Raw genomic sequence first — 17,253 nt, 5'->3', positions numbered from 1 at the left:
CGATCTGGAAGAGCATCGTACCGGCGTGCGGTCGTGTATCACTATTGCGTGATGCACGTTAAAGACTCCAGGCTACCGGTTGTACTGCACTGGCTAAATTGCTCACCTACAGCTGGGAGGCAAGTGGCCCGTTGAGGCAGACTATGTTCTAGGTTGTATAAACATACACACACCCCAAGTTGTTTCAAGACAGGTAAGGTAGCACCGCTTCATTCCACCGTGACATAGTAAGATCACTGTCGAAAGAGGTGTTCATAACGAACAATACAATAGTGAATTCCCGAGGGGATTTATGAAGACAGTAAAGTTATTTAGAGGTTCATTTGATTTTGCCTAAAAATTAAAAGGTTGAAGAGAGAAAAAAAAAGAAAAGAAAAAAGAAACGTACCTAAGGAAAACCTCAGGTAGAAACGTAATTTCTACTTATTGGTGGCCCGTTTGGTTTTTTTAGTAATCCGCAAAACGGTAAGTGTTAAATTTAGAAAAAAAAAATGTTTCGGGCGCCAAAACGTTAACGTCAAATTTCAATTTGCATCTCATAGTAAGCACGTGTTTGTTGGTTAAGAAAATATATTGTAATTGTTCAAAATAATAGAAATCATGCTTCTTTTTTTATATCCACTAGCCACCATAGATTCATTATAATAACGCTAGAGGCACAGCTGGCGCTAGTGTCTATGAGACTTCCGGCTGCAAATTGAAGCAGACAGAATGCAGTCTACTTTTCCAGTTTGCTTGTGTATTCCTATGGAAAAACGCGCGTGAATTTTGTCTCGTCACCGAAAAATAACATTAATAACTTTTGTCATTTCGGTTGTACCGGATAGTATGTACCTTTATTAATATTGCGAAAGTGTAATTGCTTTAGTTACAGCATTTTTCTTTACCACCGAACGATGTTAAACTTCGCTATATTTCAGGCCCAAACCTCTGTTTCATGGCAGGTATGTAGAAACGAGCGACGGTTCTAAGCAAAATAACGATCGAAAGGAATGTAGGGTGTGTTCAAAGTTCGCAAGCATTCCGTTGGTGCTTATATATTGCTAATATGCCTGTCCTCTCACTATATGAAAATGCCCCCGTCATGCATCACTACGAGTTGGTAAAAAGACGTTCGAAACGTAAAGATAAAAAATGTGGGCTTCGAAAGGTGTATTTTCTTATTATTTCCTTTGTCTGGCAGTTTTTATCGCGCACCTGTTCTCTGGCTTCCCCCTATTTGCAAAGATTTGGAGCGTGCGGGTGATGATTTGAACACAGAACAAGCATCTTCGCATGTATTCATGAGCAGAAAGAATAAAGCAGTACTTATTTATTGCAAATCTGACTATATTACGTGACTTTCAATTTATTTTGATCGTCTGCAAGCACAAGGAGTTACTTATTCAGTGTTACTGCGTAGTTCTTGCCGTCTCTCTTGGTTTTCCACATGTCCCCCCATGCTGGAAAGCGCCGGTGCCGTGTTCGCACTAACAGTGTCCGACAGTGCACATAAATACATGTACGAAGCGCTTTTAGCACCGTTTTGCATGCCACGATTTTAAGATAAAAACGCCGTAACTGACCAATTATTTCATCTGCGTGTCTGGGAAGTGTTCCAATGTGCCTAGTAGGTACAATTATTCGTGATATTTGCTCTTATAATCGAGCGCAGGGAGGAAATGCACTCGTTTTTTTCCGTAGAAATCCATTACCGGAAGTCAATTTCGGACTGCTTGCTGTCTGCTTCAATTTGCAACAGCACACTAGCGCCAGTTGAACCTCTAGCGTACATTATAATAACTCTATGCTAGCCACCAAACAAGGTTTACAGAAAATGAAAATATCTGAAATAATGTTTCATAAAATAAATGTTGTACGGAATAAGCATTTTAGCCTTCTTTGCAACTCATTCAACTATTTTTTTTTTAAATTTCCAAATACATATTAGTAGGGTGCCTTCATCATGTGCGCTTTGCTTAGGGTGCAGCCATCTGGCCATTTTGTTCCACACTTTTATTTTTATTTTTTTGTTCAGAAGCGCGTGAAAGAGCGTGTCCCGGCACGCGTTTGTGGCGCTGACTGTGCTCTGGCGACATTTTGTTTTCGTCGATTTCTTTGTATTCTAACCGTGAGCGCGTGCTGTCGGCATCGGGTACTACAAAGGGTGGCATCACCCTAAGCAGAAGGACATTGAGGCACCCTACATATAGGGAGTATTCACTGGACGCCATATTTGAGGGCGATGTTTAGAGCGGATGCTCGGAACGAGCTCACGTTAATAGGCTGCTAAAGGTCTGTTCACACGATGCATCTTTTAGGCGCGCAACAGTTTCGCGACACTCAAGTTTCGCGAAATGTGCTCGTTCACACGTACCGCTTCACGTGCAACAACGATGACGTTTAGACTCGCGAAAATAGTTTGGGTGTTGACCATAAAGTGGCGCTTCAGTTGAAAGCCAACATCATCGTCATCACCATTAACCATTCAGCGTCGTGTTCTCCATCTCCCGCAACATTCTAAAAACCGCCAGCATTGCCGGCAGCTCCGCCGCCGCTGGTTCGAACACTCCTCTGTCCCCGCACCGTCCCGTTTTCGGCACGGCGCCCAGGGCGCTTTCGCCGGGACGGGGCGAGACGCCGGCTGTGTGAATGAGGCCTAATTGTCTTCGTCCATCGCTGGATTTTTTTTCCGATATGCTACTCACTTATCCTTCAGTGGTGCTTGACGTGCTTGCGGAAGCGCCGGCAGTATCCATCGTTCCTGGTTTCGTTTTTTTTTTCGGATTTGGCTCGGCTACAACACTGGCAGCGAAGTGGTCTTCTCAAACAGCTCGCTCCCCCCTCAAAGGCCACGTGAGAGCGTTTCTGAGCGGCCATTGGCGGCGCCCTCAGAGTGATTGACAGGACTCGGCAAAGTTTCAGCAAAAGCTCGCTCCAGAAGCGAGGTGTGCGCGCAACCTTTTTTAGATGCGCGCGTCCTTTTCGGACTCGTTCAGACGGCGCAACCATTTCGCGAAACTACGTTTCGCGACACTAGATGCGCGAGAAAAATGCATCGTGTGAACGGGCCATAAGACCGGCAATCTTGGTGGTGCGGAATGCACGTGGCGAAAGAACCGTGGAAGCTCGCCGTCAGCACGCGCTCAGCAGTCGCGCACGCAGCTATGGCCGCCAGTGAATACTCCCTATTAGGATATCAAAATGGTGGATACTTGGGCTAGTTGGTGGTTGCTATACATAATTAAACAGCGCACAAGGAGAGGGACAGAAAAGAACAGGCACAGCGCTTGCCTGTTCTGTCTTCCTTTTCTGTCCCTCTCCTTGTGCGCTGTTTAATTATGTATCCCTATTAGGATATCCTAGAGCCACTCTATGTGGCAGCGAAGCTGCCAGAGTAGCGCCACGCTTTTCCCTGTGCCGCCTCTCACCGTGATTGGTCACACGCAGTACCATAGCAACGAGCTGAGCTGGCTCGGTTTCCGTAGCAACCGAGTGACGACTCGTCACGTGACCTCTCGAGAGCCGTGATGTCATCGGTAAAGGTGTATCCACACGACGGACCAAATTGCTGTTTCGGTCCGCGGGCCGCGCATCACGTGATCTTACGTCACCGGTTTTCGAGGTCCGCCGGTGGTCCGCGGCCCGCGCTTCTGAGAAATGCCAAGCACCTTTTCTCGCCCGGACCTTGGCGGCGGACCGCGGCGTTTTTAGTATAATTGAAGTGCTAAGTCTGGCAACAAGCTGACTTTTGTTGTTTGGATTGGAAACCAAATCCAAAGTCGTTTTCTTTTGGCGCCAACTGTTGAAGACGAAGAAGACGAACCTTTTGTTGTGCGATGATGCAACGTTTTACCTCATCGCGCTCGTGGAGCAATTCCCCGCTCTGCGGAACAATAGTCGCGACGACTACTCAAATAATCATCTAAAGATGTCCCCATGCCTTTTTCGGTTCACTTAAGTCCTCCTCGTCCTCAATAGTCAACGCCAGGGCCAGCGCGGCCAAACGTCTCTTTCGTTCTTTCGTTCAACCTCCATCTCGGCTCCTTACAAATAGCCTCAACGCAACTCGCTGCATGCGTTTGGCCGAGCTGTGAGGTCGAGGGTTAGACCGGCCCGTTCACTCTGTCGTCTGCTCTTTTGGTCCGCCGTGTGGATGCTCATTGCAGCCGGGCGGCCCGCGGGCCGTGCATCACGTGATCAATCGGTCCGCGGCCCGGTCCGTCGTGTGGATACACCTTAAAGGTGCATCCACACGACGGACCAAATTGCTGTTTCGGTCCGCGGGCCGCGCATCACGTGATCCTACGTCACCGCTTTTCGAGGTCCGCCGGCGGTCCGCGGCCCGCGCTTGTGAGAAATGCCAAGCACTTTTCTCGCCCGGACCTTGGCGGCGGACCGCGGCGTTTTTAGTATAATTGAAGCGCTAAGTCTGGCAACAAGCTGACTTTTGTTGTTTGAATTGGAATCCAAATCCAAAGTCGTGTTCTTTTGGCGCCAACTGTTGAAGACGAAAAAGACGAACCTTTTGTTGTGCGACGATGGCGGCATGTTACGACGATGCAACTGTTTACTGCATCGCGCTTGTGGAGCAATTCCGCGCTGTGTGGGACAATAGATGCATGCCCTTTTCGATTCAGTTAAGTCCTCCTCGTCCTCAATAGTCAACGCCAGGGCCACCGCGGCCAAACGTCTCTTTCGTACAACCTCCATCTTGGCTCCTTACAAATAGCCTCGAAGCAGCTCGCTGCATGCGTTTGGCGGAGCTGTGAGGTCGAGGGTTAGACCAGCCCGTTCGTTCTGTCGTCTGCTCTTTTGGTCCGCCGTGTGAATGCTCATTGTAGCCGGGCGGCCCGCGGGCCGCGCATCACGTGATCAATCGGTCCGCGGCCCGGTCCGTCGTGTGGATACACCTTAAGATGGCAGCGCCCAGAGCTGGTGGATGCGAGTTCCGGAAACGAAAGCAGTATTTTTTTACATGCAACCGACAGTGTAGAGGTATGTTCAACCTTTCTTGGACTCAAGAACTCTTGCAGCCGTGATGCTGACGGTATTCAGATAAGACCTGTCAAGTACGTAATTAATGAAATCGTCCATGTCTTGGTTCATATATACAACTTATGTATTTCCACAGGAACCTTTCCAGACAAAATGAAAGTTGCCAAAGTTACAGCACTATATAAAAAAGGTGATAGGTTAGACATAAAGAACTATCGCCCAATTTCTATCCTTCCAATTTTCTCGAAATGCTTAGAAAAAGTTATTTTAAATCAAATATCGTCATTTTGTGCAAAATATCAGCTAATAACTAAAGCTCAGTATGGATTCCAAAAAAATAAGTTTGTGGAGCTGGCTCTTCTTGAGCAAAAAGAATATATTTTACAAAACTTCGAGCAGAAGCTTCTGACTTTGGGCATTTTTGTTGATTTTACCCAGGCCTTTGATCATATCGATCACAATATTCTAGTTAAAAAGCTTGAGCGGTATGGCATAAGGGGTCTGCCACTTGAGTTCATAAAATCCTATCTCGGCAGAAGGCGACAATTCGTTTTTCTGAATGGCTTAACATCTAAAAGCAAAGAAATAATCTCTGGTGTGCCTCAGGGTAGCATTCTTGGCCCGTTGCTTTTTAACTTATACGTCAATGATATCGTAGATATATGTCAACAGGCGAAGTTTATAATCTATGCGGACGATACTAGCATATTTCTATCGTCCAGCTCCTACGCCGAGATAACCAATATGGCAAATGATGTTCTACGTAAATTAAGCTCTTGGTCAAAACAGAACCGTTTAAAAGTTAATTCTAATAAAACTAAAGCCGTTTTCTTCTATACAAGAGGAACGCCTATCCCATTGCATCATAACATAGCGTTTAATCACACAAACATCGAAGTTTTGGCCACTATAAAAGTGCTTGGCACGTACTTCTCCAGTAACATGCAATGGGACGAGCATGTTAACTTTGTACTAGTCAAACTTAGTCAAATAGCTGGTATACTGAATCGAAATAGGTATATTCTTCCGGAATCAGTTAAATTATTAATCTACAATACGCTATTTGTATCTCATATTAACTATTGCCATCTTGTATGGGGCACAACAACAAAATCTAACCTCCATAAATTACACTTAATGCAAAAGAGAATGATACGCGTTATTGCCAATGTCTCATACACCGAACATACTGACTACCTTTTCAAGAAATATAACATTCCAAAAGTTCATGACATATACCGAAGGAGGCTTATGCGAGATTTTTATTACAGCATTAGGAAAAATACCTCTACACTCTTAGAAATAGGAAACTTAGAAAAAAGGCAACCTTCGCATAAAACACGAACTCCAGAACCATGGATAGTTCCTCGTTCTCGGACAAATTATGGTGACCAAATGCTTAGGAATACTTTGCCTCGACTACTAAATTCATTTGAGGAGGCTGGCACCGATATATCCTCTATAACCCCTTCTGAACTGAGATATCTTTTATGTTCATTTTCTGATACCGGTGCCCTTAGAACTGCCTGAGATGAAAACGAGCTATTTCCTAGAATTGTTTTGTGTTCCTTACCCGACCTAATCATGTTAAATTGCAACTGTATACTAATGTGTGGAGCTGTATCGAATGAGTGAATCTGATTGACCAGGAAGTGTTTTGTTACTGTGTGTGAGTGTTTTGTGAGTCCGATGCTGCCATCATTTAAAGGGGGCCGAGGGCCCCACAAGCTGCGTTTGTAGCTTTTTTCCTCGGCCTCCTCCATTCAGTATGAAATGGAAAACCAATAAAGAAAGAAAGAAAGTTTGTTCGGTGCGCGGAGTCGTGATGTGCCGCAGCTTGCCGACGATTTAGGGCTTCTTCGTGCTCTCTGACGTAGGTATAATGTGAAGATTCTGAAAGAATGATACTTTATACCCTTTCTGTGCAAGATCGCTCTGTATATTAGCACCTGTGCGACAGCATCAGCAATGCGGTGCTAGGGTTTCCGGATGTGTTTGAGGATCCATAAGACATTTAGCATGCAATTTTCGCATTCTCTTAGCTTTATTTGAACGTTGGAGAGTCTGAGAATCGATGCGAAATCTATGCGTCGCATGTTGGGCCTTGGGGAATTTGTTTTTGCCCCAGGTAACCGCATGATCACAAACTTCTAGCGAGGAAGCTCCTGCGATGCTTACGTTTTGTACTAATCAATGAGGGAGCCTGGGTTCAATCACCACCCATGCCCGTTTCGATCTGGATGAGCATCGTACCGGCCTGCGGTTGTGTATCACTACTGCGTGGTGCACGTTAAAGACCCATAGACCCCAGGCTAGCGGTTATACTGCATTGGCTAAATTGCTCATCTACAGCGAGCGACTCGTCGCAACTTCGAAATGGCTGACCAACTACACGCTGTATAAATATTAACACAGCTCCGAAGCATACTAATCAACGATTTTACGATATGCGCAGCGCAAGTTTGTCTGCTTCTTTTAGTAGGGGTTGTGGTGACGTCAGAACGCCGAGCTCTGGTTGGTTCTGAATAAAGGATAGTGGGTAGGCCTTAGGGTGCCTCAATGTCCTTCTGTTTAGGGTGATGCCACCCTTTGTAGTACCAGATGCCGACAGCACGCGCTCACGGGAAAAATACAAAGAAATCGACGAAAACAAAATGTCGCCATAGCACAGTCAGCGCCACAAGCGCATGCAGGGACACGCTCTTTCAGGCGCTTTTGAACAAAAAATAAAAATAAAAGTGTGTGACAAAATGGCGAGATGCCACCACCCTAAGCAAAGCGCACATGAAGGCACCCTAGTAGGCCTCAAGACAGCTTGCTTTTAGGTCTACCCACTATCCTTCAATCGGTGTCACTCAGATCTCGGCGTTCTGACGTCACCACAGCCCCTGCAAAAAGAAGCAGACGAACTTGCGCTCCACATAGCTTTTGGGATAAAATTTTCGCATTTTTCGAGCTTCCTTTGAAAGTCTTAATTTCTGAGAATCATAACGAAAGGTATACGGCGCTTATAGGGCCTAGGGGAAATTGTTTTAGCCCTGGGTCACCGAATAATCACAGCAATTCTTAGCGAGGAAGCTCCGGCGATCTTTAACCTTTTTTACTAATCGCCAATTTTACGAATTGGCAGTTCTGAAGATTTTGATATAACTTGCTTTCGTTGCAATAGCTTGCATTTGATCGCAGTGTTTTTTGGTTTGTTTTTCAAGTGAAAAACTGGCGTTTGCTCAAGTGACGTATTTGAAATGTCCTGCTATATAACAGTGCATCAACACATACTATTAAACTTAGATGCTCAGGGGTGCGTTCGTCGTTGTAACTAAAATGTTACAGACGTATTTATTTCTTACGAGTGTAATATTTATTTTCTGTAGCTGGGCCCGTTTTGTGCTCCTACATGTCAGTGTGCTTGGTTCCAAATATCCTCTTTACAATGCCTACAAAGGCCAAAATGACGTCAGCCGACCCCAACTCACGCATTGGACACAAAAACTGAGTCACTGGGATGTATGCGCTCGTCAGCAATCAATTCGTCCATGGATATTTGAATTCGCTTTCCTGGCCAATGAGTGTCCTCACAAAACTTATCATCACTTGCAAGTTCTACGGTGTGCTTAAAAAACACGGTGAAAGCTTGGGGTCATCGCAGCGGTGCCCTACCATGTCACGACTGCGTGATTTCACAGTTTTCTTTTGAGTTGAGGATTACAGGTAAGGAAGAAGAAGTTTAAAAATAATTTCGTGGCCCCTTTAACATGGATATGTGTGCTACACCAGATAAAAATATTGACTTTTTGAATGCCGGCAAACTTCCGAACGACCATTTAGCGTGTCGGCAAGAACATTTCATATCCGGCGTCCGTCTCTTTTGATGGCGTCAACGATTTTTTAGAGACAACCATGCCGTCCTTCCTTGGTTGAACCCCGTCGACGTCGCTCCTCACCAGTCGGTAAGAAAATCTCATCTTGAGAAATGATTGGGTCTTGAAGAAGTATGATGCTAAACATATACTCGCTCACTACGGGGCAGTCGAGCAGCAGTCATGTCCCGAGCCAATCGTCCTGTCGTGGCCGGCGTAATCGGATTTTGTTCCATCGGAGCGAAGTCCGAAAGTACTAGGACGGTACGTTCGTCCCACGAAGCGGCCGCCATCCCGGCGGCGCCGAAAACCACTCGCCTTGTCCGTGCAGGTACGATACCATAGCAGCACTCGTCGCCCGACAGTCCCCGGGCTGCAAATCGTCTCACTTTTCCGAAAAAAACAGGCACCATTCCTCCAGAGGTTCTTGCCGTAACGCGATGCCAAGCGTCTTATACCACTTTTCAATGAACGAATGGAGATATCAACTAGACTACAAAGGTTGCCGCCCGGCGTCGCTATAGAAACACGGTTACCATGGCAACCTCCCAGGCCCAAAATGGAGATTACCATCAGCGCTTCTGACGTCGTGCATCTAGATAATTTTGCGTCGTGTCGCTACTCTGGCAGCTACGCTGCCATATAGAGTGGCTCTAGGATATCCCTGTTCAAACCTGCACGATCTTAGGGTGCTTACATGCCACGCTTGTAGCGTGTGCAAGCGTTTGACCACGCGCGCTAACATAGCACACACAAAAAATAAAATAAACAAAAGTATCGCCTTCAAAGCCTTATCAGGCCTTTCACTAGGAGTCTGCTGATGATACACTTTTTTCCAACGCTCAAAAAGTGCCGACCAACGGAGCAATAATTGTAATTATGTCGTGTCTATGTTTATACAGCGGGAAGTTAGTCAGCTCTGAGGGCATCTGGTGTCTTCGTTGGAGATAAAATACAGTGCAGTATACCGCTGCCTATCTGACGTCTTTAGCGTGCATCACGCAATAGTGATACATGACAGCACGCCGGTACCATTCTCATCCAGATTGAAACGGACAGAGGCGGTAGATTTTTTTTTTTTTTAATAATAATTTGGGAAAATGCAAGAGAGGTTAGCCAGAAAATGCATTCCGGCTGGCTACTCAGCATGGGAAGGGGAGAAGGAAGAAAGATAGCACTAGAAAGGCATACGTTATGGGTTGCTATACAAAAGTCAAAGTTCCGGTGTAGAACAATCAAGGTACAGCACGAGACTTGTACAGTAACAGGAGAGGACACTCATACATCACCGCACAGGAAGGTTCTAATCACATTGTATGTTCAACACATTCAGTCTTAGCATAAATCGTAGAAGTATTGAACAGATTCCTTATACAGTCTGTACATTGAAAAGGTGAACGAATGTGTGTTCATATTCTGTCGAGGTCAGCTCACGTTTCGTGATTGTATTTCTTTTTGTTATGTCACAAGATTATTTACAATCGATATCTTACAAGATTATTTACAGTCGGCATGTTACAAGATTAAAGTCAGTGTGTTACAAGATTATTTACAATCGGTCAATCAAATTGGTCGTGTGAAGAAATGTTATTAATGCATCTAACACCCTTCGTTGATGCGGTTGTTGTTCCCAGGCACCTAAGGCCTTCTCAAAACTGTATGGTTCGCTGGTAAGTTGTTGGATCCTGGTCAATAGTATCAAGCGCTCTTCATTATATTTGGGACAACTAGTAAAAATATGGTTTAGATCTTCTTCCACGAGACACTGCTGGCAATTCGGGCTTGAAATCTGTCCATACTTATATCTTTGTTTATTCGTGTAGGCGACGTTCAAACGGATGCGGTGGTAGAGCGTTTCTATGTTTCTTGGTAAATTTCGTGGAGATATATTTCGGAGGCACGGGTCGATTTTAAAAAGAGGTTTGTAGTGGTATGTTGAGGATATCCAGAGCTTCTTGAATTCCTCTTTTCCAAACAACCTAATATGGGATCGAGCGTCAGTTTTTGTAAATGGGACGACCTCCGTAGTATCCATATAATGTCCTCTAGGAGCAGCAGCATCTGCGGTCTCATTTCCAGTTACGCCAATGTGCCCTGGTATCCACTGTAACACTACATGATGTCCATTTCTTTTGATAGTTCCATAAGTAAATAAAACTTCAAAACACAACTGAGGATTTGATGAAGTGGCAGGTGAATGCCTTAAGGATTGCAGAGCAGCGCGTGAATCAGTCAGAATGACCCATTTTTGTGAGTCCGCTTGCGAGTTAATAAACTGGAGTGCCATCTTTATTCCGTGCAATTCCGCAGTTGTTGAAGGAACACTATGGGAAAGTTTGTAACTACGAGTTGTCTTGAGTACAGGAATTACTATTGCAGAGGATGATGTGGCGGTATACGAAGATCCGTCCGTGTATACGTGTATGTAGTCGAAATACGTGTAGTGAATATGGCTTAGTGTGTGTTGCAGCTTAACGGTTTGCGGTTGTACTGTTTTTTGGGTGAGGCCTGGTACATTAATATAAATTTCTGGCATTGGTATCGTCCAGGCAGGACAAGATGATGTTGCATAATATTTTGTCGAAACTGGTATGTCGGAACACAGCGCTTCGATGGCTTTACCGTATCCCGAAGCTGGTCTTTTGTGGTTCAAATTTACGAGAAAATGCCTTTTGTTTCGTGATTTATGTCTTAAATGCACTCGTAGTGTCTCCTGCGTACGCATGATTGCCAGGGGAACTGTTCCTGCTTCTGCTGTTGTACCATTAACTGATGTTCCCTCAGGCACACCAAGACAGATTCTTAAGGATTTGTTTATTTCTGCTTGAAGACTTTTCGTGCTCGTGATCGAGATGTTTTGTAGGACAGGCAAGCTATACCTGAGAAGGGAATTGATCAAGGTGTTCTGGAGTTTTAACATGGATGAGCATGACTTGCCCCATGTTTTCCCCGTCAGACAGCGAAGCACATTGCACGCGGAACCAAGCTTTGACTTAAGGTATTTTATATGCGGAGTCCAAGTTAAGTTTTTATCAAGTATATAACCGAGAAACTTGTGTGTTGGCTTGTATGGGATGGTATTCCCAGCCAAGACCAGAGGGAAACGTTTTACAGACATTCGTGTGAAAGCCATTGCCACTGTTTTCTCTGGAGATAAGCACATGCCACGTTCTCGTAGGAATCGGCTAACGTCGGCAAGAGCCTGTTGAAGTCTTCTTTGACTGACAAATCGATTTGAATGTGTTGACCAGATACATATGTCGTCTGCGTAGATTGATAGGTGTATTTGCTTCGAAAGTTTCTGTCGCAAAGACATTAGTGTGATATTAAAGAGCGTAGGACTTAGGACGCCTCCTTGTGGAACCCCTCGTTCTATGATATGGTCTTTTGTGTTTCCTTCAATTGTTTGCATGAAAATAGTTCGCTGTGTTAGATACTCTTTCACCCAGTTAAATATTTTTCCGCCGAATCCATGCTCAGCCATTGCAGTCAGAATTGCTTCATGTGTGATGGAATCAAATGCCTTTTGAATGTCTAAAAATATGGCGAGAGTCTTTTCCCCATTGGCAATGCCTTGCTCAACCGAACTAACGAGATCGATTACACTGTCTGTTGTGGAACGTCCTGCGCGAAACCCTGACATTTCTTCTGGATATAAGTTTGAGTTTTCGATATACCATGTCATTCTGGTCAGAATCATACGCTCGATTATCTTACATACGCAACTGGTGAGCACGATTGGTCGAAACGACCCTAGTTCGAAGGGAGATCGTCCAGGTTTTAGAATAGGGATAACTTTGCCCCGCTTCCAGTCATGTGGGAGCACACCGTTAGCGAATGATTCGTTATAGTATTCGAGGAGTCTGCGTCTTGAGTGTTCATTCAATCGTGTGAGTGCAGAGTACGTTACGGCATCTGGACCAGGGGATGACCTTTTTTTGGAGTCCTGCAAGGCGTGTCCCAGTTCCTCAAGAGTAAAAGGCATGTCTAGGGCTATCTCTTTTGCCGTCACCGAAACAACTGCTGGATGTTTTTGAGTGCTGGGGTAGGAGGAGTTCTGGGCAATGAGACTGCAAAACGCCTCAGCAATCTCTATATCGGCACAACCTTGGCGCAATGCAAGGGCTCTGAATGGGTACATCTGTTGAGGAGGTGTTCTGATCCCACGTATAACTTTCCAGAGCAGAGAGAGGTGTTTTTTTGCATCCAGAGACGCGCAAAGTTCTCTCCATCGACGCCTGCTGAGTGCATCAAGATAGTTGCGTACCTTTTTTTGTGTCCTTCGTACATTGCGATAATCTTCCGGATCCTTTGTTCGTCTGGCTTTTCTTTCTGCTTGCCTGCGTATTGCACGCAGCCTTTCATATTCCACATCAATCTCTGTGCGGTTGAAGGGCAGCGTTATTTTTCGTGTTGCTAACTTGATGCATTGCGATATAGATGGTATCAACTCAGCATTCGTGGTTGCTGCAGTAATGCAATCTTTTGCGAGCATAGAAAACTTGTCCCAATCGGTGACGGATATCGCATGCCGTTTCCTGTTGGTATCAAACCCACGGACAAATGTTAGGACTGGTAGATGGTCACTCCCCCTTGCTTCCAGATCAGTTGACCAAGCAACATGTTTTATATAGCTAGCTGAGACGAACGTCAAATCAAGAACGCTACTCACAGATTCCCCGCGGTGAAATGTCGGACTTCCATCATTCAACAATACTAAATTCAAGCCACCTGTCACATCATTAATAAGGCGTCCTCGCTTGTCGTTTTTGGTGCTGCCCCAAAACTCATGGTGGGCATTAAAGTCTCCACACAAAAAATGTGGGGAGGGAGTACTTTGTACAATAGACTCGAGTCGTTTGGAGTCGAAAGGTGCCCGTGTCTCGATGTAAGCGGAGATGACTGTGATACGACGCGATTTGTTTTTAATAGTTGCACAAACGTATTCATTAGTATCATTGGGGGCTACATCAACTACGTCATAAATAAGATCTTTTCGTACACCTAATAACGCGCGGCTAATCCCGGATGCCTTTCTTGAGGCTATAAATGTATAGCCCGAAATTTTGAATTTTGAATAATCACTAATGTTAGGTTCTGTAATTGCAAGTACAGGAAAGCGGTATTTCCAAACAAGTTGTTTAAAATCAGAAAGTTTTGACCGGAGGCCATTTGCATTCCACTGAAACACAGTCGTTGAGCTCAAACTATCGTGAAAACATTCTACTTTATCCAATTAAAAATAAAAGGAGTGAGCAGATCAAGACCTTTCTGGATTATTGTGGCCCATTCTGACTGTTGAGTATTCAGAAAACGGCGCACCATGTCAACAAACATTCTGAGTGCTGAGCTCCAGAAGGATTCGTCGGTTTTTCCAAAATTAGGTTCCGAGGTGTCTGATGTCCTCGATGTTGTATTTTGACGTACTTGGGAATGTTCTTTTTCTGCTGTTATGTCTGGTACTAGTTTTCTGACCGACGGTGAATTCTCTGATTTCTTAGCGTCGTTCTCTAAAGTAGGCGACTGCCGAAAGTTGGTGGCTTTGAGAGATTCACTGTATGTGCGGTAGATTGAATTCACGATCAGTGAGCTCTACAGCGTGAGCTTTCGCTACACGTGCTACCGATCCACGAGCAACAAGACATCGCGGTCGAATTCGAGCTCAAGAGAAAAACAACAACAGCAACAGCAAGAACATCTCCGTTTTGAGGCGTTTAGTACTAGTGTCGCCATCTCGTTTAACAAGTTGTAAATAAAATTAACAGGATGATTTTATTTACACAAATGCGCAGACTGGGAAAGACGACGAAGTGATCTGAGCCGGAACGCAAAAGCTTCTATCTCTGGAATTTGCTATTCTACGCGACTTCGTCGGTCCCTTGGACTTTGGGGGTCTACTCGGACGGCAGGAGCTAGGGCAGCTCCCTGCACAGCAAGAAAAGGGATGCATGCTGGTATGTCTCTTTCCGAAAACGACATATCCATCACGGCAGCACAACACCAGGCCAGCAGCGCACTCGATGAATCCCAGGACTGCAATCGATCTGTCTGCTCAGAGACCGCCAACATGGAGAGCGAAGATTCCGGAGGCGAATGGCGCAGATCCGGCAGAAAGCGCTGTCGTCCAAAGAACAGCGACTCGTCTCCAGACGTTCCGCAACAACCAAAGAAGCAAGATAACACCAGCCTCACTGTCATCTTCGTTCCTGTGAAAGAAGAGACTAGACTTACAGCGCTCAACAGCCTGAAAATTTCCGAAGCCCTTGAGAAGCTCTGCCAAGAGTGCATCATCCAAGTGCGCCCCAACGATCGGCTGAACCTGATCGCTGTTGATGTTCGCAACGGGCAGGCAGCGAAAACTCTACTGAACACTGCAATACTCTGCGGTGTTCCAGTAAGAACCTACTCCCCACTGTCAGGGCCCATTTCGTACGGTGTCATCCAAGGCGTCGACGTTGAAATCACAGAAGACGATATTGCGCGCAATCTTCGCGCTGAAGACGCATGCTGCAAGATTGCCAACGTTCGGAGACTTGGACGCTCCCGCGTCGTGAAGGTCGCCTTCTCCAGCACTAAGCTGCCAAGCTACGTGCTTCTAGGGCACGTTCGCTATCCAGTCTCACCGTTCACAGACAGACCGTTACAATGTCACAATTGTAACGGATTTGGCCATAAGAAAATCGCCTGCCAACGTCCGAAGGCCTGCTGCCGTTGTGGGCAACACCATGACGGGACGGGTGCTGAATGTCAGTCCACGACAGTGAAATGCGCCAACTGCAGTGGAAAGCACCAAGCCACATCACATGACTGTCCAAAATGGATTAAAGAGCGTGACATTATAGTGTACTCAAAAAAGAATTCAGTGGGATTCCGCGAAGCGAAGTCAGCCTTAGATCCCCAAAAGAGACAAAAAACTGGCACCGCTGAGATCATAATGCAAGACGAATCAGAGCCAACAATCTCTAATGCAGGCGCCAAAAGCTACGCTTCTGTCGTAGCTGAGGACTGCCAGAAAAAAACCGTTATCAACAAAGTACCACCGAATGATGTCCCAAGTGATGAAAGGCCAACGTCGTCCACGCAGCAACCTTCCTCGCAGGCGCCTCCAAGGCGTCAGGCAACAAAACGAAGCACTGAAAGGAAAGAAAGCGACGAGACTCCAGGCTTACCCATCGCAACAACACCCGCCTGGGTCTCCATTATCAAGACAGTTGTAAACATATCCCTGGCAATATTGTCCAAATTTGAAGCCTCGTGGGCCCGGGCAATTGTTACAATTTTGCAGGCAATGCTTCCCCTTCTGGGGGCATGCTAGGGGGACCAAGTAACTCAAATGCGCGACACCATGGGCAGAAGACCCTGAACAGACAAAGAGCTCCAATATCTCGCCAAAAGAATAGCACTCGTCAACAAAGGCGCAGTCCATTGTTTCCTTCCATTCTTCAATGGAACGTAAATGGGCTGCGCACGCGCCTACCAGGGATGCGCGAATCTTTGAAAACTGAGCGTGCTGACGTCTTGGCTCTTCAAGAAACGAATGTCGTACCTGGAGAAGAGCGCCTTTCTCCATATGTGTTTTACCACAGTGCCCCCATAAATCCAAATGATAGGTCACGAGTGGCGATACTTGTACGTGACGATGTATATCATAACCCCATAGACCTTTCGGACTTGAATTCGGCCATGGAGGAGTACTCCGGCGTAATTGTTAGAATAAAAGGATGCGAAACAACGATTGTTTCAGCTTACATCACGCCACACGGAGTCTGGAACACAAAAGTGTTGGAAGAGATTAAAAAGAGAAGCCGCGGTCAGCTTATCATCTGCGGAGATTTTAATGCTCACAACGAGGCGTGGGGTGGTAGACGAACGGACGCCAGAGGACGACAGCTAGAGGCTACCATGGCAGAGATTAAACTCCGAGCTCTAAACGATGGATCCTCCACGTTTCGTAGGAAGGGGCTCAGCCCCACTACTATCGACCTGACTTTGGTGTCCTCCGAAATATTTGGGTTATGGACGGCTCGACCCGACACAGAGGGAAGTGACCACGTGCCTATCAGAGTGACACATCCAACTACAAGCCCCAAAAATGTAAAAACCTGTAAGGTTACGAACTGGGATTTATTTCGTCAGTATGTTGCTACCGCCATTGAAAGTGGCAACTATGAAGATCTAACATCTTGTATTGCGGAGTGCCTGCGACTTGCCACGCGCTCTGTCACGGTGCCCGTTACATGCCCTGCACCTGACTTGGAATGGCTAAATCTCCGCGCAGCGCGAAGACAGGCACAGCGAAGGGCACTTAGCACGGACGCCTCATGGGACTGGACGCGCTACAACCGGATCGACGCTAAATTTAGACGACATACGAAAAAACTTCAAAGATGGCAATGGAGACACGGATGCGCATCGC

General features: G+C 45.9%; 1 protein-coding gene across 1 annotated transcript; it reads left to right on the top strand.

The window, feature by feature from the left end:
* The first annotated feature begins 14,904 nt into the window (after nt 1–14,904).
* On the top strand, nt 14,905–16,152 carry LOC120838301. The gene has a single exon (XM_040208162.1). It carries the CDS (start codon nt 14,905–14,907, stop codon nt 16,150–16,152), a length of 1,248 nt encoding a protein of 415 aa, XP_040064096.1.
* The last annotated feature ends 1,101 nt before the right edge of the window (nt 16,153–17,253 follow it).

Source organism: Ixodes scapularis, unplaced genomic scaffold, assembly GCF_016920785.2.
Source record: "Ixodes scapularis isolate PalLabHiFi unplaced genomic scaffold, ASM1692078v2 PGA_scaffold2__306_contigs__length_199485367, whole genome shotgun sequence".
Lineage (NCBI taxonomy): Eukaryota > Metazoa > Arthropoda > Arachnida > Ixodida > Ixodidae > Ixodes > Ixodes scapularis.
This window is presented reverse-complemented; position numbering and strand designations above follow the sequence as displayed.